Source organism: Cricetulus griseus, chromosome 5 (genome assembly GCF_003668045.3).
Source record: "Cricetulus griseus strain 17A/GY chromosome 5, alternate assembly CriGri-PICRH-1.0, whole genome shotgun sequence".
Lineage (NCBI taxonomy): Eukaryota > Metazoa > Chordata > Mammalia > Rodentia > Cricetidae > Cricetulus > Cricetulus griseus.
The window spans coordinates 117870172-117897519 of NC_048598.1; the positions used below are offsets into that span (position 1 = coordinate 117870172).

Below are 27348 nucleotides of genomic sequence, written 5' to 3' on the forward strand. Positions count from 1 at the left end.
GCAGTTTTTCTTTTAAACACAGCATAGAAGAAAACTCAGCTAGAGAACAAATGTGCCAGAATGTATATTAAACATCATTACAATGTATTATTAGTTATTAAGTAGCAGAAGAAAAAAATAACAGAAGTTTCCATATTACAAATTAAATCATTGTGTCCTGGGAGAGGAAATGGCTGAAAAACCAACAGCTGAACTTTTTTTTTTTTTTAAATAACAAAATGCATTTATCTAACAACTTGCTGTCATCACCACTGTATTTCTAAAGCCTTAAGGGTTGAAATGACAGTGCTTCCCAAGTCCATGGCATGAAGACTTTGCAAAGAGGCTATTACATCCCATCTTTGTGACCTGGTTGTGTTTTTCCCATCAATAAACACATCTGCAGAAGTTGAGAGATAAAGTGCTCAAGATCATATAGTCATTGGGAGAAGGAAATGAATCTTGGGCTGGCTAATCCAGCCCTTCCTAGGTGCTCCATCATGTTTTTTGCACAATTCAGCAAGCACCTCCCTCGGTATGGCATCAGACAAGAAACACCTAGTTGTTGGAACTCTGAAAGTTAAGACTGACATCTAATGGCAGGTTCTAATTGTCACAAACAAGAGCTGACAAACTCGTAGAGCACAGGCAGTAGACTCATTGTAGATGACAGATTAAAGGAGGTGGCTTCCCAGTAAGGGTGTGTAAACCTGGGTTCCTACAGAGCTCTGCAACACAGTAAATGAAGGAATTGAAAATATGTAAACACACTAATATTGACTAATTTAATGTCGTGATGCTTCTAGATTACTTAACTGGAAGCTGAAATGCCAGCTCATGACTAACAATCTTCATTTTTCCCAAGTATCATTGTTGTTTTTGATCTCCTGGCTTTTTTTGGGGGGGGGCCCACTACCCAGCTCCCAAATAAATCACATACAGAGGCTTATTCTTAGTTATGAATGCCTTGCCTTAGCTTGGCTTATTTCTAGCCAGCTTCCCATATTAACCTTTTCCCTTTGGGCTTTTATCTTTCTTACTTTTTTGTATATCTTACTTTCCTTCTTACTCTGTGGCTGGCTGGGTGGCTGGGTGGCTGGGTGGCTAGATGGCTGGCCCCTGATGTCCTCCTCTCCTTGTTCTCTTGCTGCTCTCTTGCTCGGTTTTCCTTCTATTTTATACTCTCTGCCTGCCAGCCCCGCCTATCCTTTTTCCTGCCTCGCTATTGGCCGTTCAGCTCTTTATTAGACTAGCAGGTGTTTTAGACAGGCAAAAAATCACAGCTTCATAGAGTTAAACAAATGCAGCATAAACAAAAGTCACACACCTTAAAATAATATTCTACCGCAAAGGACAGCTGACATTTCAAATTTCCTCCCTATTTACTATGGTCATGCCTACTGCCATCAGTCTATGGAAGATATCTAACTATCCAGCCCCTTCAAGTCTCATTACCACCTTGGTATATTTCTTTGCTTCCAAATGCACGTTAGGCCTCTTCACCTATTTGTTTGCAACTACTAGGGACTGAAAAGAAAACAATTACTGCTCACTGTGCTGAGATGAGGGCAAGAGAAAGCTAAGTCTATGTTAGGCTTATTCTTTGCTCTATTTTTTTTTTTTTAAGCAGAAAACTAAGCTACCACAAGAGAGTGGTGTGTTGCCAAATTTTACATGTACTTGATGCAATTTTCACCTTCATTCACACCCCACCAGTTTTAATTATCATTACGACAATCAGTTAAAAAAAACTTAACAAAAATAGAAAAAAATGTAACCACATAGTGAATGTCATGGAACTATTATCAATACCTCATTTGGAGAGTTTGATTCCATTTAGCATTAAGGAAGAAGGTGTCTACTTTTAGTTCAGAATCATCAAGACTACCATAGAGAGAACAAAGGGAACCCAAAGATCATAAAAGTGTCATGTACCATACATTTACACACATACACATGCATCCTGGAGTCAGTACCCTCATGTCTGCTTCTGCCATATCTTCGGCAATGTCAGAAATCATTAGACACGAAACATTCTCAGACAGTCAACTAAACAGAAGCACAATGAGGGGAGAGGAGGGAAGACAGTATTGTGAGACTCTCATAAAAAAAGATGTATAAATTTAGGATTCACTGGAAATTTTCAAGAATGAAACAGTTAATTTAAAAGATCTTGGGCTTGCCGGGTGTTGGTGGCGCACGCCTTTAATCCCAGCACTCGGGAGGCAGAGGCAGGAGGATCTCTGTGAGTTCGAGGCCAGCCTGGTCTCCAGAGCGAGTGTCAGGATAGGCTCCGGAGCTACACAGAGAAACCCTGTCTTGAAAATAAATAAATAAATAAATAAATAAATAAATAAATAAATAAATAAAATAAAAGATCTTGGGCTGGTAAGATGTCCCAGGAAGTAAAGGCAGTCGTTTGCTAAGCCTGATGACCTGAGTTTAATTCCTGGAACCTATATGGTAGAACAAAAGAATGCACCCCTGTAACTATCCTCTCACTTCCTACTAAGTGATGTGTACAAACAGACACACACACAAAGTAATATAATAAAGTTTCAATCCCTTAAAATTGTAATTATAGTTGAAACTTAGGTGTTACCTACGCAATACTGTATACCATAAAAGTCAGTAACAGATTTAACTTTGCAGTGCCTGTAAGAGTCATTTTCTTCACAGTTAAGAAGAAACAATTCAGTTTTATAATGAGTACACAGGAAACAGCCAAGTGAGGGAAGGTCAGCATGTCCCATCATGCCCACCACTCCCAGGCCCACAGACCTCTGTGGCAGCCTAGTGTGCCCCTACCTGCTGGGTGAGGAGATTGATGTGACTGGCTGGAGAATACTGCCTGGCTGCCTGCTTCTCCGCTAGCCGCTGGAGTTCGGCTGTAACCAGACTCTGGTTGTACCTTCTGTTGAATGAACCATCTTCACTCTCTTTTTGTGTTTTGGCTATTCCTGAATGATGCTTGTGGGGATGGTATGCACCTGCTGAAAAAGAGAAAGTTCTCACCCACTTAAGAATTAAGTACTGGGTAAAATTAGAACAGTGGCAAACGAGTATCAAGCCGACAGACACAGTGCTGAATCCTAGGGAGCTCTAACAGCATAAAGGCCAAAGATAACCTTCAAATGATAATAAAAATCTGTGTAAATCCTTACCATACCCTAGAAAGTCTTCCTACAGGCAAATCATCACATGTTTATTGATGTGTGTTGGCTTACAAAGGCTGTTTATCAAAGGGAGATGGGAAGAGCCAATTTTAGGATCTACTGGGAATAGCTGAGCAGCAAGCAACCGCACAGCACTAGGATCTATCTTCAGCATCACTAGGAACAAGAGAATCCAAACCTCAAAATTCTGATTCTTGTTCAGTTTTATTACATAAATACATGCGAGTCTGTGGCATCCATGATAACAGCACTCACTATACTTACAAGGCGCCAATGGGAAACAGGCATGAAAGAGAAACTAAGTATACTTAAAAGCATAGCAATGGTTTTGTATTCTAAGTGACGGTCCTCTCAACGTTCAATTTTCTTTCAACTGTTATTTGATCACAATGAAATCACGGTTCAGTTTTTTTTCTGATTATAAAAAATCTCACTGAACCATTATTTTTAAATTGAAAAGGCAGAAACACTATAATGTTTTTCTGTTCTATCTACTTGCTTATGTATCTTTGTGGTGCTGGGGCTTGAGCTGAGCCACACCTCCCAGGCCCCTTCTGCCCTTTGGTGATGCTAAGAGAGACACGATCATTCTGTAGACACAGTGTGGTGACACTCCTCTAAAACACCTGTTCATGTTTCCTGTATCATCTGTACATACAGATATTTTTTATAATGTCTGAGTACGTTACAAGCAGATGATGGTGAACACCTGTGAAATTTCTACCAAACCCAGGAGCTACACCGCCGATGACATACATTAACCAGTGTGCTTCTCTCCATCCATAATCTTTCACTTATTCTCTTCCTTTTGAACAACATTTTATCACACACATCCAAGTGTTACCTGCATATGGATAGAGAAATACTAGATAATTTGCTTCTTTTCAGGCTTTACAATAGTAGTTTTGCAGTGTTAGCTTTCGGCATTTAACATGGCACTGAGCAGAGGCATCCTCGCTGGCTCAATATAGATAAATTCATGTGTTTTATTTGCTGTCTTGTCATCCTAGTGCCCTGTTTTGGTAGTTACTCTGAGCCAGCTGTGGCTAGAGACAGCACAGTGTGTGCACTCATGCACACACTGTGCCTATGCCCAGGAGTGGGACCGCTGGGTCATATGGTACATGCATTTTCAAACCAAAGTGACAGCGTTAGAGTGGCATGTTCTACACTCCCACACATGCATTCCTGCTGACCCACACATCCTTTCATATTTAGGACGTCAAACATTTAAATCCTCCTTTCTCTAGGAGGCTAATTAATTACATGCTTAACAATGATGTTGGATGTTATTGCTTTCCTGATGAACCTTACCATTTATTTTTCTATTGACTTTTTCTTGAGTTACTAGAGCTGTGCTTGTTTTTAGTTTTGTTCTATATAATAAACCTGTAAAGAATTTTTTTTTTAAAAAAATTAAGTTCTAAATCTAAAAAGCTGTTTTTGTTTTTTGAAACAGGATCTCACTACATCACTCAGGCTGGCCTGAACTCATGATACTCCTTCCTACACAACCCAAGTGTGGGTGTCACCATTCGAAACTGAACTTTATTTTTATGTATGGATGAGACAGTATCTGATCTCACTTACTTACCACAGCATTGTTTATGAGAAAGACATACTATCCCACTGATGAACAATGCTACCAACTTGTGTAACTTTTCTTAACTTTCTGCTCTATTCCTTGTGCTTTTGCAAATACCATACTTTCTTACTTTTACTCTTAACAAAGAGCTCAAGAGGTTTTTTTCAGTGTTCTCAGCCTGTCTCCCTTTTCTTATCATTTAGAATAGGCTTACAGAGTTAAACGGTAAACTTGCTAAGGCTTTTCGCTGACATCAAGTTGAGGGTAACCTGAGGCTCCATAGGTCACATATACAGAACATTCACCCAGTGATTTAGGTCTTCTCAGATGACTTTGCACAATGTCTAACTTTTTTCAGGGTAGCTTATTCTTTTATGCTAATGTCCAAGATGCTTTCCATAAACAGCTTAATGGGTGATAATGGATACAAAATGCTAGGTATAATTCATATCAAATAATTTAAACTTCAGGCCTCTGGTAGGCTGACAATGCATCACTCCCAAGAGTGTGTAGGTACCACAAACTGGACTCAACGGGTTTCAGCTGATGAAGTATACTTAATAAAATTTACCATCTATACTTCTTTTATTCTTTGTGAGTTTCATACAATATATTTTTTTATAATTTTGATTTTATCCATACTCTCCACCCCCCTTCACAATTCACCCAATTTGTGCTCTTTTTTTATTACATATATTTTCAGTTGAAGCAATTGTTTTCTAACACTATGCAGCTAAAAGTCTTTTCTAAAATGTACCTAGAGACCATTTTATGTTTTGCAGGTAGACAGAATATCACCTGCAACTAAATCTTATTGCCTCAGTTTTAGTTAATTGTTTTTAATCGTTTATGCTGCTTCTGACCTCCAGTAAAATGCTCAACAGAAACAATATTACCAAGCATCCTGGTCTTGTCCACAACATGAACAGGAAGATGATCAACATTTTGTCATTTACTGACACACTTGCAGGTGTGGGGCAGATACCCTCTTTTCTGGTTAACAGGCATCTTCTCTTTTTGGTGTGCACAAGAGTATTATGAATGAATGTGGGGTTTATCAAATCTTTTTCTGCATTCACAATGATGACAAAAACACCTTTTATCTTCTTTAGTCAGTTAGTGTGGCAAATGACACTGCCACATCTTTTACTACTCCATCATTCCTATATCCTTGAATAGACTTACAATTACTAGATTTATTTTGATTAGAATTTTTCCATCTGCATTTATAAATGAAGGTTGTTTATAATTTTCCTCTCTAAATTTACCACAAACGTATTTTGTTTTCAAGACAAATCTAATCACACAAAATGGGTTAAAGACTATTCTTCTATTCTCTTGTAGTTTTTACTATCAGAATCATAATTATCTACTTCTTGAAAAAGCACTAGAAATTACCTATCAAACTATCTGGGCCTGATGATCTCTTTCAGAGAAAAACTTTGTACTATACCAATCATTCTCACAGGACTATTCTGGCCTTCTTCATCATCCTGAGTCAATTTAACATGTTACACTTTTAATAAAGTTTGTCCATCTCAATTTTGGGGGGATAAAGTTGTTGGCCATCTCTCATTATTATCTCATCCATGCATCTTTCATTGTCTGCTACTCCAACCCTTCTATAAAGTTCCCATCTTCTCTGTTTTCTTTATTTGTTCCAGCAAATGCAGATCTTCTTTATGAGACACAGTCCATGGGAGGCTTTGGTATCTTCTATTCTACTTCTGAATTGTGTAGGTTTTTTTTTTTCAGATTTTTTATTTTATTTTATTAGTTCAAATTAGGAACAAGCTTGCTTCACATGTCAATCCCTTCTCCTTCTCCCTCCCCTCCCCCCAACATCCCACCTGCCCCTAGCCATCCCCACTCCACTCCCCAGGCAGGGTAAGGCCCTCAAAAGGAGCTCCCCAAAGTCTACCACATCATCCTGGGCCAGGCCTAGGCCCTTCCCCATGTGTCCAGGTCAAGAGAGCATCCCTTCACATGGGGTGGGCTCTCAAAATCCCTTCTTTCTTTATTTTTTTTAAGACCTTACATATTTAATACAGTGCGTTACCCCTGTACAAATGGAAAAAATTAGGTTCAACATCTCTAATGTTAATTTTTGTACAATGCCAACTCAACACGGTATACTGGGATACTTCTTTGCAAAGTTGACAGCACATCTAAAGTTTCCAAAAATTCAAATTATATATATATTATATAATTATATATTTATATAAAATATAAATAAATTATATTATTTATTTATATAAGAAGACCAATAATGGCAGTATGTTATGCATCAATAGCAGCAACAGCTTTTCCAGGTTCTGCAGTCATTTGAACAAAATTGTAGAGACATCCAGCACTCTCCATAAAAAAACAAGTAAAAAACAAAATCCCAGAAAACAGCACAGTTCTGTTACTCTTGTGATACCTGGCACCATTTTTTTTTTTTTTTTTTAATTAGCTTCTCAATCATCATCTGGAAGGAATCCATTCTGAGCAACATCATTTTAAAAACAGCTCTGATAAAGCACGGTCACTACTATGTATCATAAAGCAGGTCCACATATGAGTGAGTACATATCATGTTTGTCTTTTTGTGATTGGGTTACCTCGCTCAGAATGGTTTCTTCGAGTTCCATCCATTTTCCTGCAAATTTCAAGATTCCATTGTTTTTTTCTGCTGAGTAGTACTCCATTGTGTAAATGTACCACATTTTCTCTATCCATTCTTCAATTCAGGGGAATCTAGGCTACTTCCAGTTTCTGGCTATTACAAATAATGCTGCTATGAACATGGTTGAACAGATGTCCTTGTTATATGAATGTGCTTCTTTTGGGTATATGCCTAGGAGTGGAATTGCTGGATCTTGTGGTAGACTCATTCCCATTTTCTTGAGGAGTCGCCATACTGATTTCCAAAGTGACTGTACAAGTTGACACTCTCACCAGCAGTGGAGGAGTGTTCCTCTTTCTCTGCATCCTCTCCAGCATAAACTGCCATTGGTATTTTTGATTTTAGCCATTCTGACTGACAGGAGTAAGATGGTATCTCAGAGTTGTTTTGATTTGCATTTCCCTGATGGCTAAGGATGTTGAACACTTTCTTATGTGTCTTTCAGCCATTTTAGATTCCTCTATTGAGAATTGTCTATTTAGTTCTGTACCTCATTTTTTAATTGGATTGTTTGTTGTTTTCGGGAATAGCTTCTTGAGTTCTTTGCATATTTTGGAGATCAGCCCTCTGTCAGATGTGGGGTTGGTGAATATCTTTTCCCAGTCTGTGGGCTATCGTTTTGTCTTGCTGACTATGTCCTTTGCCTTACAGAAGCTTCTCAGTTTCAGGAGGTACCATTTATCAATTGTTGACCTCAGTGTCTGTGCTACTGGTGTTATGTTCAGGAAGCAGTCTCCTGTACCGATTAATTCAAGGGTATTTCCCACTTTATCTTCTAGTAGGTTCAGTGTGGCTGGGTTTATGTTGAGGTCTTTGATCCATTTTGACTTAAGTTTTGTGTTGGGTGAAATGCTTGGGTCGAATTGTGTAGTTTTTACATCTCTCTTTATGTCTTCCTCCTTAGATGTAGATCACTGTTTTGTTTCTCCACATACCAAGACATGCAGCTGTCAATTGCTATTCAGCTCTGGAATATTTTCTTTACATTAAAATTTCTTTTCCTGTTTTTGACTTTGAAATATAAAGAGATTTGTTATATATTCCTTTGTTATTAGCCTATAACTTAGTTGTAGTGTGGGAAAAGAATGATATTATATGAGTCCAAATCTTAAGTTCTTTTTCTTACATACAATATAGGTTATAATTGATTTTATAAATATGTGTTCCTGAGTAGACATTTTCTCTACTTCTTGGGTGCATAGTCCTAAATATGATTGAGACAACCTTGCCATTCTGTTCAAATCATCTTTAAAAAATTACATTTATATATTTATTTCATGTATATGCAGGTGCATATATACACGGACAACACAGTGTGTGGAAGTCAGAACAACTTGCAGTTGGTTCTTTCTTGCCACCAGGTGGTTCCCAGGGACAGAACTCAGGTTGTCAGCCTGGTGGCAAGTGCCTTTACCCCCTGAGCCATCTTGCTGCCCAAACCCCTTTTAAAAATAAAGTTTCACTATGTAGCCCTGCCTGGCCTAGAACTTCCTATATAGGCCAAGCTGACCTTGAACTCAGATTCATATGCTCCTGCCTCTTGTGTGCCAGGATTAAAGGCATACACCACCATGCCTGACTAAGGGTAGTTACTTGTAAAATGTGGCTTAGGTGCGATTCATTTTTAACATGGGCATTACTAAATTGTTTAAAATCTCAACCAATGTTAAAATATTCCCCAAAATGATTCACCATAATCTCTATGACCTATTTTTTTTAATCCAAAAGTTGACATTCTCACAGTTTTCATGGAAATTCAAGAAATCCCAAAAAAGCCTAAATAGATTTGAGAAAGAAGAATTGGGAGAATGCTTGGTGATTTTAAAACATAATATAATGCTGCAGAAAGACAACGTGATACTGTCTGATACAAGTACAAAATCAATCAGAACAGAACTGAAACCCCAGAATCTTTCCATTCACAGGTAACTGATTTTTAACAAGTGTGTCAAGATAATACAGTAGGAAAGTAATATTTTAAAATGGTACTGCCATGATATAATCACGGTACAAGAGCTAGCTTGTTGGAACCCACTCTCCATGGTGGGAAGCCATGCTCAGCCTTAAAGCATGGGAGAGGGGCCTGTCCCTGTCCCAGCTACATGTGCCTGACTATGTTGACTCCTCATGGAGCCCTTACCTGTGAGGAGGAGTGGACTGGGTGAGCTAGAAGGGAGGTGAGGGGCTGCTGGAAGGAGGGGTGGGAGGGAGAACTGTGGTCGGAATGTAAAATGAAATAAAAAAATAAAAAAGGAAAAAATAAAATAGAATAAATGGCCCTGGGAAAACTGAATATCAATATATAGAAGAAGTTAAACCTCACACACAATATGTAATTGAAAATGGACAAAAGTCCCAAATATAAGAACCATATGTGAAACTCTCAGAAAAAAAAATAGAAGAAAATCCTTATGAATTTGGGTAATTTGTGTCAGATGTTTTCAGATATGACACAAATTACAAGCAACTAAAGAAAAAAATAGGGATATGAGACTTCATGAAAACTTAAACTTCTATGCTTCAAGAAAGAGAAAAGAACCAATAAATAGAGAGAAACCGTTTCTAAGACAATCACCTGATGAGGGATTTGCATAGAGAACACGTGAAGAACACAACTCAATGATAAAGATAATCCTCAACTGGAAAACTAGCAAAAAAAATCAACAGACATTTCCCCTATAAAGACATGCAAGTACTCAAAAGGAAAAGCAATGGTCATCATTAGCCGCTCAGGAAATGGCTGTCATAACCCTTCCACACAACACATAGATCCATAAATAGGTAGGTAGACAGATGGATTCTAACCTAAACCTCCCATGATGGGTAAAATCAAAAAGCCATTAAATGTCAGAAAGAACTTGCTTGCTTAAAATGAGGACTCAAATTTATCATGTGACCTAGCAATTCTATTCTTGCTATATACCCTAGAAAATAAAAATTTATGTCCACATGAAAATGTTACTACACTGCTTATAGCATCACTATTTGTAATGGCCAAAGTAGTGAAAAAAAAAAAACAAAAATAGACATGCATCATCTGGCAAATAGAAAAACAAATGTTCTACACCATACAATAGAACACCATCCAGTCATTTAAAAAGCATTAAGCGTGACACATGCTATAACAGATGAAACTGGAAAACACAACACTAAGTGGAAGAAGCCAACCACAAAGACCATTTACTGAATAATTTTAGTTATATGAAATGTCCAGAAAAAAATCTGTAGAAAAAGAAAGCTACCTGTGGTTGCCAGAGGCTGGGAGGAAGAAGAAATGAGGATGACTGTTAATAGATATGGGGTTTCTTTAAGGCGAAAGAAAGTGTTCTGAAGTTAGGCAGTGGTGTTGGCTGTACATATCTGTGAACATACCAAAACCCACTGAATTTATACAAAATAGCCAAGTTTCTGAGTAGGGGTTATGTCTCAATAAAGCTGCCATTAAAAACTGGGCTGGAGGGTGCTTGCCCAACACATGTAAGTAAGGTCCTGGGTTCGATCCCCAACACCATAAAATAAATGGGACAAAAACTTGATTGATAACATGGGTCTACTTCATTTAAAATTAAATATCCTATCTTACGAAGTCTTTGGTTATGATTTCAGTTTGTTTGTAGATTGTCTAATGTCAGGAATAATGTCTTGAATCAGAAAGGCTGCAGAGTACCTTCACAGGTCTATGATCATCTGCAGTGGGAAGTCTAGATGCCTTGCCTTATTCATCTCTTTTTTTGCAGAACCTGAAAGCAGCCCTGTTTCGTTTTATATCAGTGAACAAATGCGAGTGGACAAAAGGCAAGACCTCCCTTTAGTCACAGCAGAAGGCAGCAAAAGCCAAGGGCAGGAGGCAGCTCTCTTTTCACGGGGCTGGGGAGGAGTGGCATGGCAGGCAGTCTTCATTTTCTCACTCACCTGCCTTTGCTGAAGAGGGACGAGACAGTTTCTGGCTATAGATGTGTGCGGCACTTTGGAAAGAGGAAAAGGGGCCAATGGTGTAACTGCCTGATCGACAGCGTGGCAGGCCAGCGGGGCCTATGCTCTGGGTCCCCAGGTGTATGGAGGAAGGAGCACTTTCGGGGACTGGGTTCAGTAAGAGTGCTGACTGGTGAGGCAGGCTGGGGATAACTGGAGAAATTTGAGATAAAGAAGAATGGTGGCCAGGACCTGACGAGAGGGCAGAGGTGGTAATAATAGATGACAAATGGGTGCTGGGAAGTTTCTGCAGAAGAACAGCAGCAGGACCAGAGAAAGAAGAACAATTGGTATAGACTAGTTTAGTCTCTTTTCCTGCTGAAGTGGTAAATCCTATTAAAGCAAAAACAAAACAAAACAAAAAAACAGGTCATTTTAGGAAAAAATAAACATACAATCTCTATGACACATAAACATTTTAGAACATCAAAATAATGTTAACATGAAACAGAAATCATGTAGACTTTAACGAGCATTCATCTTGAACTTAATAAATTTTGCTTGCCAGAGACAGCCTGGTAACAAGATTTTTACTTTATTATTGTCCCTTCCTAAAAGCTTGAGTTGAGACATCCCCCACAAAGCAAAGCAGGCACATTCTACAAATGTTAAGCAAGCAGGACAAAGTTTCTACAAGGAGCAGCTAGTTCCTCTCCCTCTGGGAAAACAGAAAGTGCTTAGAACTTCTAAAGAAAATGGAAAATGCTTTTGAAGGAAATAAAGTTACCAATAGGAAATTCTAAGGGAAAGGGAAGAACAAAAGGAAACTTCCCAGGGTAATAATGTTCCATGAGCTTAAAATAGTTAACACCTGAGGACTTTTTCTGTTAGAGGTGTATCAATAGAGCAATGTGTGTTTCAAACACTCACGAGATAATTTATCGGAGTGGATTTCTGTGGCCTGTTGCTGTTTGGGCTGCTTTATTTTCACTTCTTGAATTGTCTCAGGGTGATCTGAAATAAAAAAAAAAAACACTGACTTAGGTGCTTTACTGATAAAAAAAAATCATAACACCGAACAGAAGTATTAATCAATGCTGGGAAACACTGCATATCCTACCACACCCTTTAAAGGATGGTAACACCTTCATGTGATTCCCAGTTGTCTGGACCAGCTCAATCTCACTAAATCAGGAAGAGAGCCTCAAACCCATCCAGGACATGCCTGAAAGGTAAAGTAAGGAGAGGGAAGTCAGGTGCTCCCACCAGGATTCCAGACTGGGGCAGGGGTGGGGAGATAGGAGATTATAGTGGCTGGCAGGACTGGCTGGAGCCAAATCAACAGGCATGAACACGAGTGGCATTGCGAGATGCAAGTGCAGCCTCACTATTATTGGAGTTCCTGTATCTTAAAATATGTGCCTCAGTTTGCCTGAGACAGGTTGATATTCAATAATAAAAAATGATAAGGGTTCCACTTTTAGCAGTTTTTCTCTACCATCAAATTCTGAAACAGAACAGTCCAAAGCTATTCATAACTTAGAGAAGTATTCCAAGTCTGTGCCAAAGGCAAGATTTACACAAAAACTTGAGAGGGAATAAGGGCATGTGGGTGCTGTCCGCTCCACCACCACCTTCAGGGGTAATGCTGTCACTGGCTTGTTCAGCTAGGAAACGAACCCACATACCAAACTGTCAAATGCTTCTCTTCTTGACTGAAACCTTCACAACCCTTCTTAGGTTTATACAATAGGTAAATGCAGGAATTGATCTTCTAATGTAATCTGAGAATTTGGAATGACCCATCTGTATTAATAGGAGCTGCTGGTACATGCCACTGGCTCTTCTCCATTACTGTCAAGGGCTAAGTTGTCACTCCGAATGCTCATGTGGGCCCCTTCACACCAGGTGAACACACTCTTCCCTACTCTAACCTTACTATAAACATTTCTCAGCCTCCCTTCCACAGTACTAGTACTTTTCAGATTTCCATCAATCTTCTCGTCACCGTCTCAACTCCACTCACCAGACAATACGCTTTACAAACACGGGGCTGTGAACTGCTAGCAACTACCAAAGGGGTTATCACAAAATATGAAAATTAAGAAAAGGAAAAATGGACAGATGAATATGAAGTTAGAAACAAGCTCCAAGAAGAAGCTGGGCTTAAAAGGATTGCTAAAGATACAATTCAGGATCACAGTTGCTAACCAGGCTTTATGGAATAGCCTAAGTGAGTTTTACAATACTGGGTTGGGATGTAACTCAGTAGCAGAGAGCTGATCTAGCATTTTGAAGTTTTAGGACCAGTCTTGTAAACACAAAACCAAATTAACAATGTTTCTTTGGAGAATTCATTTTTACACATGAAATGTCCAATTTTCCTGAATATTTCCACACCAGACTGGGGTAGCCTTAAGAGCAGAGAAATCGAATCTAGTACTCAAAATACTGGCAAGGGGGCTGGAGAGATGGTTCAGAAGTTAAGAACATTGACTGTTCTTAGAGAAGACCTGGGTTCAATTCTTGGCACTCACATGACAGCTCACAATTGTCTATAACTCTAGTTCCAGGAAACAATTATCCAAGACATCTACTCACATACAAAATGTAAATAAAAAAATATTAAAAAACTGACAAAATACTGGCATTGATACACTTGCATTCAGGTTTGAAATGAATCTTACATAGAAAGCACAGAGCTTGTTGACACAGAGTGGTTGATATTTTTTTTTTTTATAACAACAATATGAGCTTCAGTCTAGTCCACATTTGATTCCAAATCTCTGAGAAAGGTATTCCTCAGCAGTGAGAACTTTTAGAAACACAGGGAACATCACAATGCCTGAAGGAAACCAATGGCATGGTTGGGGGGGGGGTTGGAACCGAGAACATAGGTCACCTCATTAGGTATGGAATAGCCTCACAAACACAAAAACAACAACAACAACAAAACAACTCTACCCAGCTGGACTGTTGTGGTGAGCCCAGCACTGGGAGGAAGAGGCAGGTGGATCTCTGAGTTCAAGGTCAGCCTGGTCTACAGAGCGAGTTCAAGGACAGCCAAGGCTAACAAAGAACCCTATCTCAAAAAAACTAAAACAAGAAAACAAAACAAAACAAAACCCGTTCTCCCAAGATGCCAATAGTGCTGAGAGGCCTGAATGGACAAGAGGATGAATGAGCAATGGAGATTAAGAGCAAGGCTTCCATCAGGTAGAGGAAAGATCAAAGCCCGGACCCCTGGTGGTGAGGAGGAGGCCTGGAGCAGAGTACTCAGCTCCAAGCTCATTTTCCCCAGCTGTAATGAAGTTTGAAAATGGAGCCTGCTCTGCATGCCGTTTGTAAGCACATAGGAAGAGGGGTGTTCATTATACATCAGGTATTCAAAAAAAAAAAAAAAAAAAAGAGAGAGATGAGAACCCAAACTCTGCTGCTGTTACAAGAAATGAAAACAAAGCTCTAAAGGAAGTCCTTCTTTTGCTTTTGAGACAAAAAGTTGTGCCCCGCCCCCCAGTCCCTGCTGCAGAGTACAACACACTCAAGACTGGTGTGCAGCCAGGACTCTTCTCCCCGATGCTTCTCTGAGTGTCTCAGTTTTCTGCTGTTTGCATGTTTCACTCATTAGCTGGCATACATACTTACCACCTTTTGCCCCACTATCAGAATAACTACTGCTGTTCTTAGAACTTTTAGAGTGAGTCCCCAGGAAGACACTGGCAGACTTGTTTTTTTGGGTATAAAAAGTCAACACCTCCTCCAGTTCAGCCTCACTGAAATGAAGAAAAGAGTATGGTCAGCACAGGAAGCTGCTCTGGAAAGTCTTTTCACATTTTATTATGGAAACAGTAAGCAGGAGGAGGGAAAGTGAGACGAGAAAGCTAAAAGCTCCTCATTAACAGACAGCTTAAAATGAAGCATAAATGAAAGCAATTGGGAAAATGTAGACCACGACAAACCTTTATTAACCCACACAGGGATTTTCTAGATCTACACTATCTGATTCAGAAGCCAATAGTTACATGAGCTATTTAGACTTAGTTAAAATGAAATAAAATTAGAAGATTCTTTTCCAGAGTCACACCATGCACATTTCAAGTACTTAGTGGTCACCTACAGAAAGTTTTACTGGATAAGCACACTCTTGGTAAGGAATTGAAACTACAGATTAGGTCAAAGTTTACCAGTGGCCTATTTTTGTATGACACCCCCTGGCTGAGGCAGGGTGGGGGAAGACATCCAGTGTGTGCATCATTTAAAATGTATGTGTGTGTGTGTGTGTGTGTAAAAGATTATACAAAGCCACAGAGTGCAGCTATCATCTGGCTGCAGTTTGCAATGTATCTACCCTGCCTCTAGATAACTGAAGTATTTTCACTAAAAGGGGCTACAAGGCATTTTAATGGGCTCTGTCAGAACTACGGAGACCTAGTGTGACCACAGAAGAGATACTTAACCATCTGAACAATGAATGAGAGAGAACTAGATGGGCACTTTGAATCACTGAAATTATATGTTATGAATAGTCACAAAGTATAAAGTAGCAGAAAACAGAAGAGGGTCTAAGTGGGCCTTCCGGAAACAGAACATGCACAGATTTAACTTGATCTTAGCTAAAGGGCTCTGAAGCAATAATGCAGAGATTTTCAACATGCACAGCCACTTTTTGATAGCCATTTTCTTATCTCTGGAGGTTGGTATTATTCCACATAGGTAGCCTTCAACGTAGTGAAGCAACCGGCCTGCCATCTTTAGAACACACTAGTAAGAACCCAGGAAACCACCTATATGATCCCTACAAACCCGAAGATACCCCAAAACAAAAGCAGCACAAGATAAATAGTGTTAGTAACTGGCAAATATCTACGGCTGGGGTTGCAATGGGCCCTGCTTCTCTCTGGCAGTGTTTTATTTTGCACTGTCAGAATACTGGAAGGCAGAGGATAGCTGGCCCAACTACAAGCCACTCTGTACCTGTCTCATCCTTTGCCCACTTCATCATTTAGGTCTTCCTGCCTCCTTCCTGCAGGCATTTGAGTCCGTCAGCCTACTGAAGGAATCTACTGAAGGAATCTGTGTCCCCACCCTGATTTACTGAAAGATCCTACACTACTAAAGCTCCCAGCAATCGTGGCTTAAATGACAACCAACAAGAAATGTGACCCAATGTGTTTTCATCCCCAACAGTCTACTAGTTAAAAGCATATATAGTTTATATTTAATATCCAGTTAAGTCTCTCTCTCTCTCTCTCTCTTTTTAAGTTTGAGGTTTTTTCCTTCTATTTTTCTCTTTTAGGGACTTAGAAAAACCATCTATTTTCTTGGTATCATTTACTTTTTCCCCTTTTCTGCTTTTAGTCTTTTTACAATTATTTATTTAATTTGTGTCTGAGCACATCCATGCCATGGTGGGAGTGTAGAGGACAACCTGCAGGAATTGTGTTTTTCTTCAACCACATGGGCCCTAGGAATGGAACTCATGTCTCTGACTTAGGCACAGCACCTTCACTGCTGAGCCCCCTTGTCGTTTTTTTGCATTTGCTGTTTTTATGAGGCTGATGTGGAAACTGTTTCTTGTTCTGTTTCTATACCTGCTTTCTGAAACCTATTACTCAAGACTTCAGAATAGCAAAATACCATTACACAAATATAAATCTACAAAATGATCTATGTGTTGGTTTCACACCTAAAACACAAGACACTGAGGCCACAGTGAGGTCTGTTCAAAGGATTAACCAAGGACCCCAGTGTTAGCAACTCATAAGTCGTTACCTAATTTACCTTCACAAACAATGGAATGTTGATTTTCTATTGTTATCTTGACATTGTGTCTTGGACTACTGAAGCCTAATTAAAAAGGCTTACAGTTGATTTTTCTTTAGTTTAGTTTAGTGGTTTCTGTACAACTCTCTAATTTGAAAAAAAAATAGACTTTTAGGTTTTATTATTTTATGTCAGATCACCTGGGACTAGAGTTGGAGTCGGTCATGAGCCACTTTATGTAGTAGGTGCTGGGAACAGAACCCAGGTCTTCTGTAAAACCAGATAATGCTCTTAACCCCCAAATCAACTCTCTAAGCTGACTACTCTCTCATTTAAAAAAAGCCCTCCACCCTGAGCTTTTTACCAAAGTTAAAATTAAGTGCTTTTGTTATCTCTTCCTTTGGAAATGCAATGTCTGTGAGTAAGATGGTCTGGCTGGCTTACATCAGCAGAGTTCAACATAGAGATTTTCAATTTCTCAAGGTCAACACTAAGCATGAAAGACTTGTTCTGTTGTATATAAATTAGGCGTGACCCTCACAGTGTTGAGAAACCGCCAATTCCTCACCCTACTCTATGTAGGCAAAATTTGGTCATCTCCACTGCATCAATAGGTCAGGAATAAATCTGAACCCAGTAAACACTAGGAAGCCTCTAACTTCACATTTCCAAGAGGCTCTCAGGACTCTCAGGGTTGTGTACTTTGAATGCTGTCTAGAACTCCAGGCCAGACACCAAGCTGTAGTGTTTTGATAACTGAAGTCATGACAACAGCAACACAACTGGTTAAGATATGGAGAGGCCAAATCTATGAAATGTTCCCTCCTTTGGGGACTGAGTTTATTCATATCCACGTAGCAGAAACAAGGGACTGTTGGTGACTCAATGGGCAGTTCAGGAGACAGAAGGGCATAGTTACTAATCAACATGCTCTGTACCTTGCTTGTCGGATGAACTCCTGAAAACTCTCTGCGTTCACCCCATCCTCCTCCTCCTCTTCTAGTTTCTTCTTTGATTTCTTCTCAGCCATTTGTTCTGTTTCCTACCCACGTCCAACCCCAGAGAAAAACAACAAAATCAAACTGGCTCCTGTTAGATGCGTGTTTCATCTGCTTTCTTTGCCTTCAGCTAACGGCTCCCTTTCACCACTTATAATATGGCACACTACTTCTGATCATCATTTCATGAAACGTTTTGAAATTCCCAAGTAACAGTGGTAGAATGTAATTTTTAATCATGTTTTTACTTTCTACTAACATAGGTCATAGAGAAAGAGCCTTTTATAGTAACATCTGGGATGATAATTGCAGCTTCCTGGTGCTGCTGGACAACAGACACACAATATTTTGTTACAATTCTTAGAGGAAAGATTGGTCGTGGAAGAGCATCTTTTATCAAACTGAGCTTTTACTTGTGTAAGACAAAACAGAATTCTCAACAGACCTGGAATAAATTGTGGCTACAGGTTTAGTGTGCTGACAGTCCACTAGTGTTTCCATGTAATTTCAGAAAAGCCATGTCAATTTCCAAGATTCAGCTTTTCCTCTTACATAGTGGCCACACTTTTTCTCCCCAAAATAACATCTTTTTAAAATGGATTCTAGAACCTCAGATGTAAAACGGTTTGGAAAAATTCTACTTAAACAGTGTACCTTATAGGTGTGAAGTCATATCTGTTTCAAATGTTTCATAGAAGAAAATCTAATTTCCAATATAGAAAGGCAGGTTGTCATATGAAAGTCATAGTTTAAGTTCACTCTCAAATGACCAACTAACCACTGTCTGAAGGCACAATACCATAATACAACTGCACACAGACCAGGATCTTCCTCAGGAATACTAGAGTGCAAAAGAACTATGCAATTTTCTAAGAGTTAAGTATAGCCACTGGCCCTCAAAATAGTAGTTTTTCAACCCAACTGGACTGCCCATGAGAGCCATACAGGGTATGATGCTGCCGAGAGAACAGAACAAAGCAGATGGCCTGTCTCCAACAGGGTATGATGAACCAACAAGTAAAGACTATCAGGTAAACAACTTACCTTATTGTATACGACGATAAAGTCACTTAGTTGGTGGGCAAGGATTCTTCTGCGCTCCAGAAGTGCCAAGCGCCGACTAGGTAACACCATCCTTAGTGAATGCTGGAGATTACTTGATGCTCGCTTAAGGAAACGGACCACTAGCTCCTGCACAAAGTAATGAGGAAGAGAGGGGCAAAAGTAGGGATTGTGCTCAACACCAAGAAGACAAGCAGTGATGGGACTGAACAAGAGATGTGAGAAGAGGACAAAGAGTGATGGGACTGAACAAGAGATGTGAAGAGAGGTATGTCACACATTTTTACAAATGTGTTAGATATAAGATGCTACATGAAGACAAAGCAAAAGGATGGTATTCTCTTCCCTCAGTACCCTAGCAATCAAAAAATAAAAATCAAATGCACATGCAAGTAACTATGTAAGGCAGTAGTTATACAAACACCATAATGTATATATGTACACACATACTATCACAATTTAAAGAGCGGCATTGCTTCTAATAAGGTGCTCAAACAGCCATTTAGGAAACTTAGCATTTAAGGTCAGTGCAAACTAAAATCACAGAAGCAGATGAACCCATCAAAGGTGAGAGGGCAGAAAAAAACAGAATCAGATGCAATGGCACATGCCTATAATCCCAAGGACAGTAAGTTAGAGGCCAGCCTAGGCTACACAGTAAGACTGGGTAAGAAAACAAAAAACTAGGCACAGAGAGAATCCTAATAGAAAACACTTCCAGAGAGGCCAGAGAGAAAAGGGTCACATATCAAAGACGCCCAAAGTCTGGAGTGAGAAAGGATCACAAGCTAGAGATAGCCCCTGAATCTGGACACTGAGGTCACATCAAGAGACTTCATATAAGGACAGCGAAGGGAGGCATGGAAAAAGGCATGTGGAATGACCAGAGCCCAACAGGAGAAACTACTGCTTAAAGAGTGTGGTGATGAAGGAAACGAAAAACTGCTACAGTAGCTGGAAGGTGACAGACATTCTTCCTTCCCAAGGATAAGGGAACTCTGAGAGCTGGGAGTAGGGGAGCAAAGCTAGGGACAGTCATTAAGACAATGGAAGACTATACCTCATTGAAGATGGAGGCAAAAGGTTCTAAAATTGAGAGAATCTCAAACAGGTCATTCATGACACCACGGATGCTTCAGAGAGATCCTCACAGAGGATACAAGACTGTTTTTATATGTGGGTCTCGAGGTGTCCATTAAGATGCCCTCTGAACTAAGGCTCTCTAAGTCTAACCTGGATTAGAGAGGGAAGCTATGTACCTGTTTCTCATAAGCCACGGCCAGGGGTAGCACAATGTTTACTTGGTTTTGTAGTGATGATCTTATACATTCTTGTAGGAAGCCGTAAATCTTGGGTGTATTCTCAGCAACTGGAGTGGTTCGTCTGGCTGGGTTTGTTTGTTTGTTTACTTGCTTTTTGGTTATTTTCTAAGTGATTTTTTAAATTTTTAACAATTTGATTTTAAATTCCAATTTTCTCCAGCATTAAGGGCGTAGTCTCATAACCAGAGGGTATTTTATATAGTTCTCTGATCTATTTACTATAGCGTGGTTTAAGCTACTATATTAAAACATTATTTTTTCAGTGGAGCAGACAAACTGACTCTGAAAAAGGCAGACTCGATTTTCCACTTGGAAAGAGTAGAGCTAACATTTTCCACTGATGGCTGAAGGATTATTCATGACACATGAGGTTTTATCTCTGGGTTGTATTGGCTACTTGAAATTCATCATTTGTTTTCTGGGATAACCAACATGTTTTTTTAAAATGCACCCTTCACAAAGAGAACTAAAAATGAAACTCAGCACTGACAATGGGCACTGCTTCCTCACAGTTAAAGATCCCTCTGCTTGTGATAATGCCTGTAGTTTTAAAAGGCCAGTAAAAGGCTGTGGCTTCCTCTACAAGCTCTGATCTTACCAAAGAACCTGATTCTCCCAGACACTGTGATCCGAAATATTAAATCTTGGGTGTGTTCAAAAAATTAATGAACGGTCAAAAGTGTCATAAGTTTGAATCTAATAATCCAAAAATTTTACACAACTCTAAGTAAACATTAAGCTGAGGAATAGTACTTTCTGAGAAAGTTTACAAAGAGGTCCTGACTTTCAAAGAGCTAATGGGACTCCTCAGGGCAGAAAATAATGGAAACAAAGTAAAAGCAAGAACAGGTAACATCATGGCTCCAGTTTTACCACACTCAAGCTACAGAACAAAAGTCTTGGCTTTTCTGGGTCTTTGTATGCGCATTTGTAAAATGAGGTATCAATGCCTCCCTCACAGAATGAAATGGAAAGCAGCCTAAGGACAGAGATTTTTACTTTTCTCAAAGGCTTTATACAGGAGTTAACATCCAATGAGCAATCGATTTTCATTTCAAAATGGAGTAAACCAATGTCTCTACTCTACCGCATAATGCATATAGCTTCAAAGATCCACCTCATTCAAAAACATGAGAAATCTAGACCCTTTACCATGTACATATAATGTGTGTGTGCTGTGCGTGTGTACATGGTGCCTGTGGATGTATGTGCCATACCATGCATGTGTAAGTCAGAGGACAGCTTGTGGAGTCAATTAGCTCCTTTCACCTTTACATGGTAATCAAACTCAGGTCACCAGGCTTGCATGGTTAGATCTTTAACTGTGTCCTGTGTATTCTTGTATCAGAATATATTGTTGAGCTGGGGATAAAGGGAGAGAAGGAGAGAAAGAAAAGGGACAAGTCAAAGGTCCCAGCAAGCAGAGCCTCACCATCTGTTCATCCTCTTTGGCAGCCCAACTGGGACTGAGAGTCTGACCACCACTGTCTTTCGTCAGACGAACTTGGACATGCTGAAGATAGGCAGAGAATGCTAACCGGGCCTGCACTTTGCTGTAGAAATCCAAAACAACACATCATTATGAGATAGAACAACAGTAAACCTACCCACCACATAACTGCCTCTCTCCAAGTGACCCTTAAAGGACCCTCTGTTAGGACAGCTAAGAATATGAAAACTGCTAGGTAGACACTGCTGAATAAAGAGTCCTTCCAAACCCTACATGAGCTTTTCAATTGTTTCCCATACAAGAATCAGTGATAATACTTCTCATTCTTAGCATAAAAGAGGGGCACACAAAAATTGAAAATTACTTATCCCGCCCCCTTGCCTCTTTGGATGTTTAAGAACTTTCTTGGGAGAATGCAGAGTGGTTGATGTTCACAGGGACATTGGTAGTACAGAGGAAAGGGATTTGGTGGTGGAAGTCCTTCAGGACATACTTATCAGATAGTAGAGAAATATGGGTTTTGTTCTGAGAACTAATATTCCTATCATGGAAAAGCCTCTGAAGCAGGAACTAGATGGATTCCACAAAGGAACCTTTGAGCCCAACTTTTAAGGTCATGCATCTCAACTCCATGACAGGAGTGGCTAGAGCCCAGAACAGAACAAGTGAATGTGGTCCAACCAAGCTTGGTGTACATGACCTGATAGGCAGGGACAAACCCAGATGTTCAGTGGGGAAAATATGGTGAAACGCACCACAGTGACAGCTGATTTTTGCCTGGTGGTCTAGGTTACAGACAAGGACTCTCCTCAAGCTGCAGTAGGAAAGCCAGAGGACCAGAGACAGTGACAACTTTCACTTCAGCAGCTAATTGTGGCAGATCTGTTTTCTTTCAGGCAAGATTTTGGTTACTTCAGCTGATCGGCCTCCTGACACTGTAGCCAAAATTACATCAGCTAAGATTAGGGCCCAACACAAACTCTGTTCACAATCCTTGCACATGTAATCACTAAACACTGTCTGCTCATGTTCCCCAAGGTTAAGATGAAGGATCTGTCCCAAGTGGACTGGAGATCCTACAGGGTCTAGGACTGAATGTGTTTTGGAGGACTTGAGTGCAGGGAAGTCAGGCCAGGGAGTCTGCTTGCTCATGAGTTTTCATCTGTAAGAGTTTCTAGCAAGTGAGTTATAAATAAGGTTACAATTTTATTATTAACAGGAACAGTTATGGGAGTATAATATGAAATGTCCAAATGTTTACAGCAAAGACATTCCTATTCTCACCTAGACAACAACAGCACGCTTCAGATACTTCCACCTGTAGCTGAGTAACCAACTCACCGACTATGGCCCCCAGACTCATTATTAAATTTCAATCCTTAACCAACTCACCGACTATGGCCCCCAGACTCATTATTAAATTTCAATCCTTATTTTGTTTTAAATGAAACAAAGAGCATCAAGGTTTTCATATTTATAAACCTTTCTACAAGGACCCAGAAAGCTAACCTGAAACTGTCCCAAAAGCATTGGTCAGTCATTGGCACACCTCCTATCTGGACAGACCTATAATTTGTAATCAAACAACCTGGTTCTACAAACCAAAATGTTTTATAGAAAGATAAATCACACAAGGAGATGGTGCATGCTGTCTCCAACCCTAGCCTCTGCCATCTCCAGGCCCCCAGGACCACTGAAACATCCCCCAGGACAACAGGCAACAGTCTGGAGTCTGCTGACTGACAGCAATATATCCTATAGGCTCAGTGGGTTTCTTCACTGAGGGTGGAGTCCTAAGATTTACTAAGAAGTACTTATTTCCACAGCTGATAAGGAGGATTTTATTGCTGGATGGAGCTCAGAACATACTTCCGTCTTCCACTTCCAATTTTCTAACACCCCTACACCCAAATTCAGGAAATAGTTTCAGAAATCCTGGTCTGACCCTGCATCTTGGCTTGACAGACACTGAAGCCTGGAAAGGGTCTCTGACTCTGTGACTTGCCCTCAATCGAGTAATCACTTAGCTCGACCCAAAGACCAGAGCCCAAGTACTTGGGAATGAGTCCATACCACCTGGACTCCCTTCCCAGTCAACTATTCTCATTCTCCTCAGCAAGCCCCCAACCTAAACTCACTCCACACCTCCTGGACAAGTGTAAGACCTGGCCTCTAGCGCGCACAGCCCCTGCTTAGCAGACTCAGCTTCTCCACGCTCAGCTTCCATCAGTGCTTGCCCACAGCCATCCTTTATGACTTGGAAGAAGAGCTATCCCTTTACTGGTCTCTTTCCACCTTTCTTTTAGGACCCTTCCTTCTCAGTCTACAAATGCTCCAGAATCCCCATCTTTAACAAGAAAAGCATCCTTTCTTCATTAGCTCTCTCCATGTGGTCTCACCTTTCTTTTGCCACAAAGCCTTTGGAATAATAACTTCACACTTGATTTCTTATTTCCTCAGCTCACAGCTGCTTCTCCACCCACAAATTCAGGAGTGTCCCTTTATTCCTTCACACAACATTGGTGTCTTAGGCACTGCAGATTTGACACTTTCCTGCTGCCGCTGACACCGTGTTACTCCCTCCCATCTCTGAACTGGGCTCTGAAGCCCATCTTTGAACTGTTACTGCTTAGTCTTTGTGCTGATCTACCTAGAGTGCTATTTCTCCAGAGTGCTTTACTCTGCCTTCTCCCCATCCACACTTAGCAAATTAATCGGAACTGACAATAATGTCCACTATAAGGCTTGAACTATGACCCTTGACCTATAAGTTGTACTTCTGCTAGTCAGTACAGGGCACACCCTCCGTACACACAATGAAGCCGGGGCTTCTGTCAGGAAACAACTCCTGTTCTTTCTGCCCACTGATGGCGTCACCACATTAGCTAACGCAAAGCTTTAGTCTGTCATTTTTACCTCACAAATGGCTTAAGCCCATCTCCTTCTCTTCATTCCCATAACATTGCTGGCCAACACCTTCATCTTCCAGATTTGGACAGTTCTAACTGTCCTCTTCCTACACTTTCTTCTTTAAATCAACTGCTCCCCCACAATTTGAGCAAAATTGACTTTCTAAAACAAGGTCTGACCCTATCATGTAGCTACTTAAAAACCACCCAGAAACCAAACCCAGCTCCCCTAAAGCCCGGGGACAATCTGACAGCATCCATTTGGGGGAAGTCTAGTTTCTTAGCACTCTCCTGACTTCTGTAATGAACTTACTCACCAAAAGGGAAGGCTTTCAGTGCCCCTGTGTTTTGTTCTGCTTGGAGTGGCCTGCACCCTGTGCAGGCTAGCAGTGGGAAGTAGGACTGACTCCTCATACAAACCCACTGCAAAGCTCCCCACTTCATGCATGGTCAGCACTGTCTTAGTAACCCCCTGCCCCACCATCACACCATCTGACCATCTTCAAAGCATTCTCTGCTGCCTGGAATGCTATGTTTGTTTACTGTCCATCTTCCCAGCAGGGACTGTAGGATCCCCATGCCTGCCTTGCTCCCACAGCAATGCTCTAGGGCCTAGCATATTCTTGGCACCTAGCAGGTACTCCACAATGTTTGCTGATGGACCAGAGGGAGGACTATATGACACCACTTCTGGGCCACTTCTTCCTATGCAGCACCTACCACTTGCCAAACCTTGGAAAATCTGAAAAAGTTAAGGTCTAGTTCAAAGATTCCCCCTCACATGAGGCTGTTCTGACCCAGTTTCTGTGTCCTTATGGAGGCCAGAACCCCAGTTCCTTGAGGTCTCACATACTAAACCTAAACTGCTTGAGTTCCTCATCTTTATCACTCTGCACTCCTACAGACCAATGCCAAGCAAGCACCTACTGGGCCTATGAAATCAAGACCGTATTATAGCTGGACCTCAGACAAGTTACTTCTCTAAGCCTCCGTTTCTGTAATAGTACAGTGTCTACCCAGTCATTAGTTCATAGGACTTCTGTGATTACCAAAGGAAACTGAAGCCACTGACAAATGTTGGCATTCAGTACAAGTCAGCTGTAACCAATGTGTGACCATCGCTCTCAAAGGTACCTACCTTAGATTTCCATTATCCTGGAGAATCTGCATCAGGTTAAACTTAGACTCTGGCTCTTGAGTCTCAATTTTGCAGCACTGATCACCTTTATTAGTCCATTCGGCAACTTTCATGGTGCTTTCTCTGGGTGAGTTTTCGATGATCACAGTCAACGAAGGCGTGTATTTGGCTTGATTTTCTCCAAGAGACCCTGCAGACTCCTCCTGGGAAGCTTCCTGCTCTTCATCTTCATTGTCTAGTCCAACTTCTTCCTCCTCCTCACTTTCTGTCTCAGTTTTAATATTCATTTCAGCTGGTTGGGCAATCACTAAATGCGGAGAATCACTAATGTTGCTGAAAAAGGGATTAAAATGTCCTCTCTCCCAACACCTTCCTTTATCTTCTTAGCAAAAACCCATTTCTAAGCCAAACTAGCAACAAGACACAAACTCAACAGAAAGCACATCACTCTCCTCTTATATGCCCCGCAACCCTATTAATGATCAGTTCTCATATACCCATGGCTCTCACTACTGAAGGCAAACCCCAGCACAAAATGCCCTTGACTGTGTACTCTCTAGCATGTCAGAGGGTGTTTAAAAAACAACAACAACAACAAAAAAAAACAAAGTACCCTCCACGGAGATGCAAAGAGCAGTGGATAGCATTCAAGTATATGCTTACTGCTGTCTTAGAACAGGAACCATATCCTTTTTTTGTTTGTTTGTTTTAAATTCATCTATGAAACCCCAGTGACTAACAAGCTGCTCTACAAGAAAGGAACCAGGGGTGGGGGGTGGTTCAATCTATGAGTCAGTTAAAAACAGATCTGTAAGTTAGGACAACCTAGGAGGAAACTCCATCTCCAATACTCATGCCACCTGGCAATTCCAAATGATGAACTTGTATCCTGAGTCATCCTCAATGCCAGCAGCATTGCTCAGAACCCCACTAATCGAAACACACATCTGTTTGATGGTGGAATGAATGCTGGAGCCAAAACATGCACTTCTCTTCAGATGGTTTTCAACGCAAGTGTTAAGGCACTGGACATTTAAAAATGTATAATCCTTTCAAAATTAAGTTTCAGAGTGGTGAGACCTTTCCTAGAGCAAAACTAATCTCATGGGATCATGAAAGTTCTGATTCATTAGGTATTAAGGAAGAAACTGGTTAACTGGCTCTGCCAGGACCCAGATCATACAGTTTGGTGAATGCTCACTGGCCGGTACCTTGGTATTTTGGCCTCATTGCCCTCAATCTGCCATTCCGTCGTCTACGTTTTCGCACCTCCAGAGAAAGTAGCTTCCTCTCATAAAGAGCAGCGTGCAGCTTGGCCTTGGAATTCATACTCTCCACCTTCAGTTCTGGTACTCCTTCAGAATTCACTCTGCAGGAAACACAACA

General features: G+C 40.5%; 1 protein-coding gene across 20 annotated transcripts in view; it reads right to left on the minus strand.

Moving 5' to 3' along the window:
* Nucleotides 1–27348, minus strand: part of Ttll5 (tubulin tyrosine ligase like 5) — a 237788-nt gene that overhangs the window by 117837 nt on the left and 92603 nt on the right. For 15 of the 20 annotated variants that reach the window (XM_027418555.2, XM_027418558.2, XM_027418554.2 and 12 more), the window contains 9 exons: nucleotides 27174–27331; nucleotides 25963–26269; nucleotides 21898–22018; nucleotides 19126–19272; nucleotides 18022–18125; nucleotides 14966–15093; nucleotides 12251–12334; nucleotides 11321–11713; nucleotides 2788–2972 (listed from right to left, as the gene is read on the minus strand). In XM_027418555.2, coding sequence (XP_027274356.1) covers nucleotides 2788–2972; nucleotides 11321–11713; nucleotides 12251–12334; nucleotides 14966–15093; nucleotides 18022–18125; nucleotides 19126–19272; nucleotides 21898–22018; nucleotides 25963–26269; nucleotides 27174–27331 — 1627 coding nt within the window. The remainder of the gene's footprint in view (nucleotides 1–2787; nucleotides 2973–11320; nucleotides 11714–12250; nucleotides 12335–14965; nucleotides 15094–18021; nucleotides 18126–19125; nucleotides 19273–21897; nucleotides 22019–25962; nucleotides 26270–27173; nucleotides 27332–27348) is intronic. The other 5 variants (XM_035444822.1, XM_035444821.1, XM_027418556.2 and 2 more) reach the window with 5 other exon arrangements.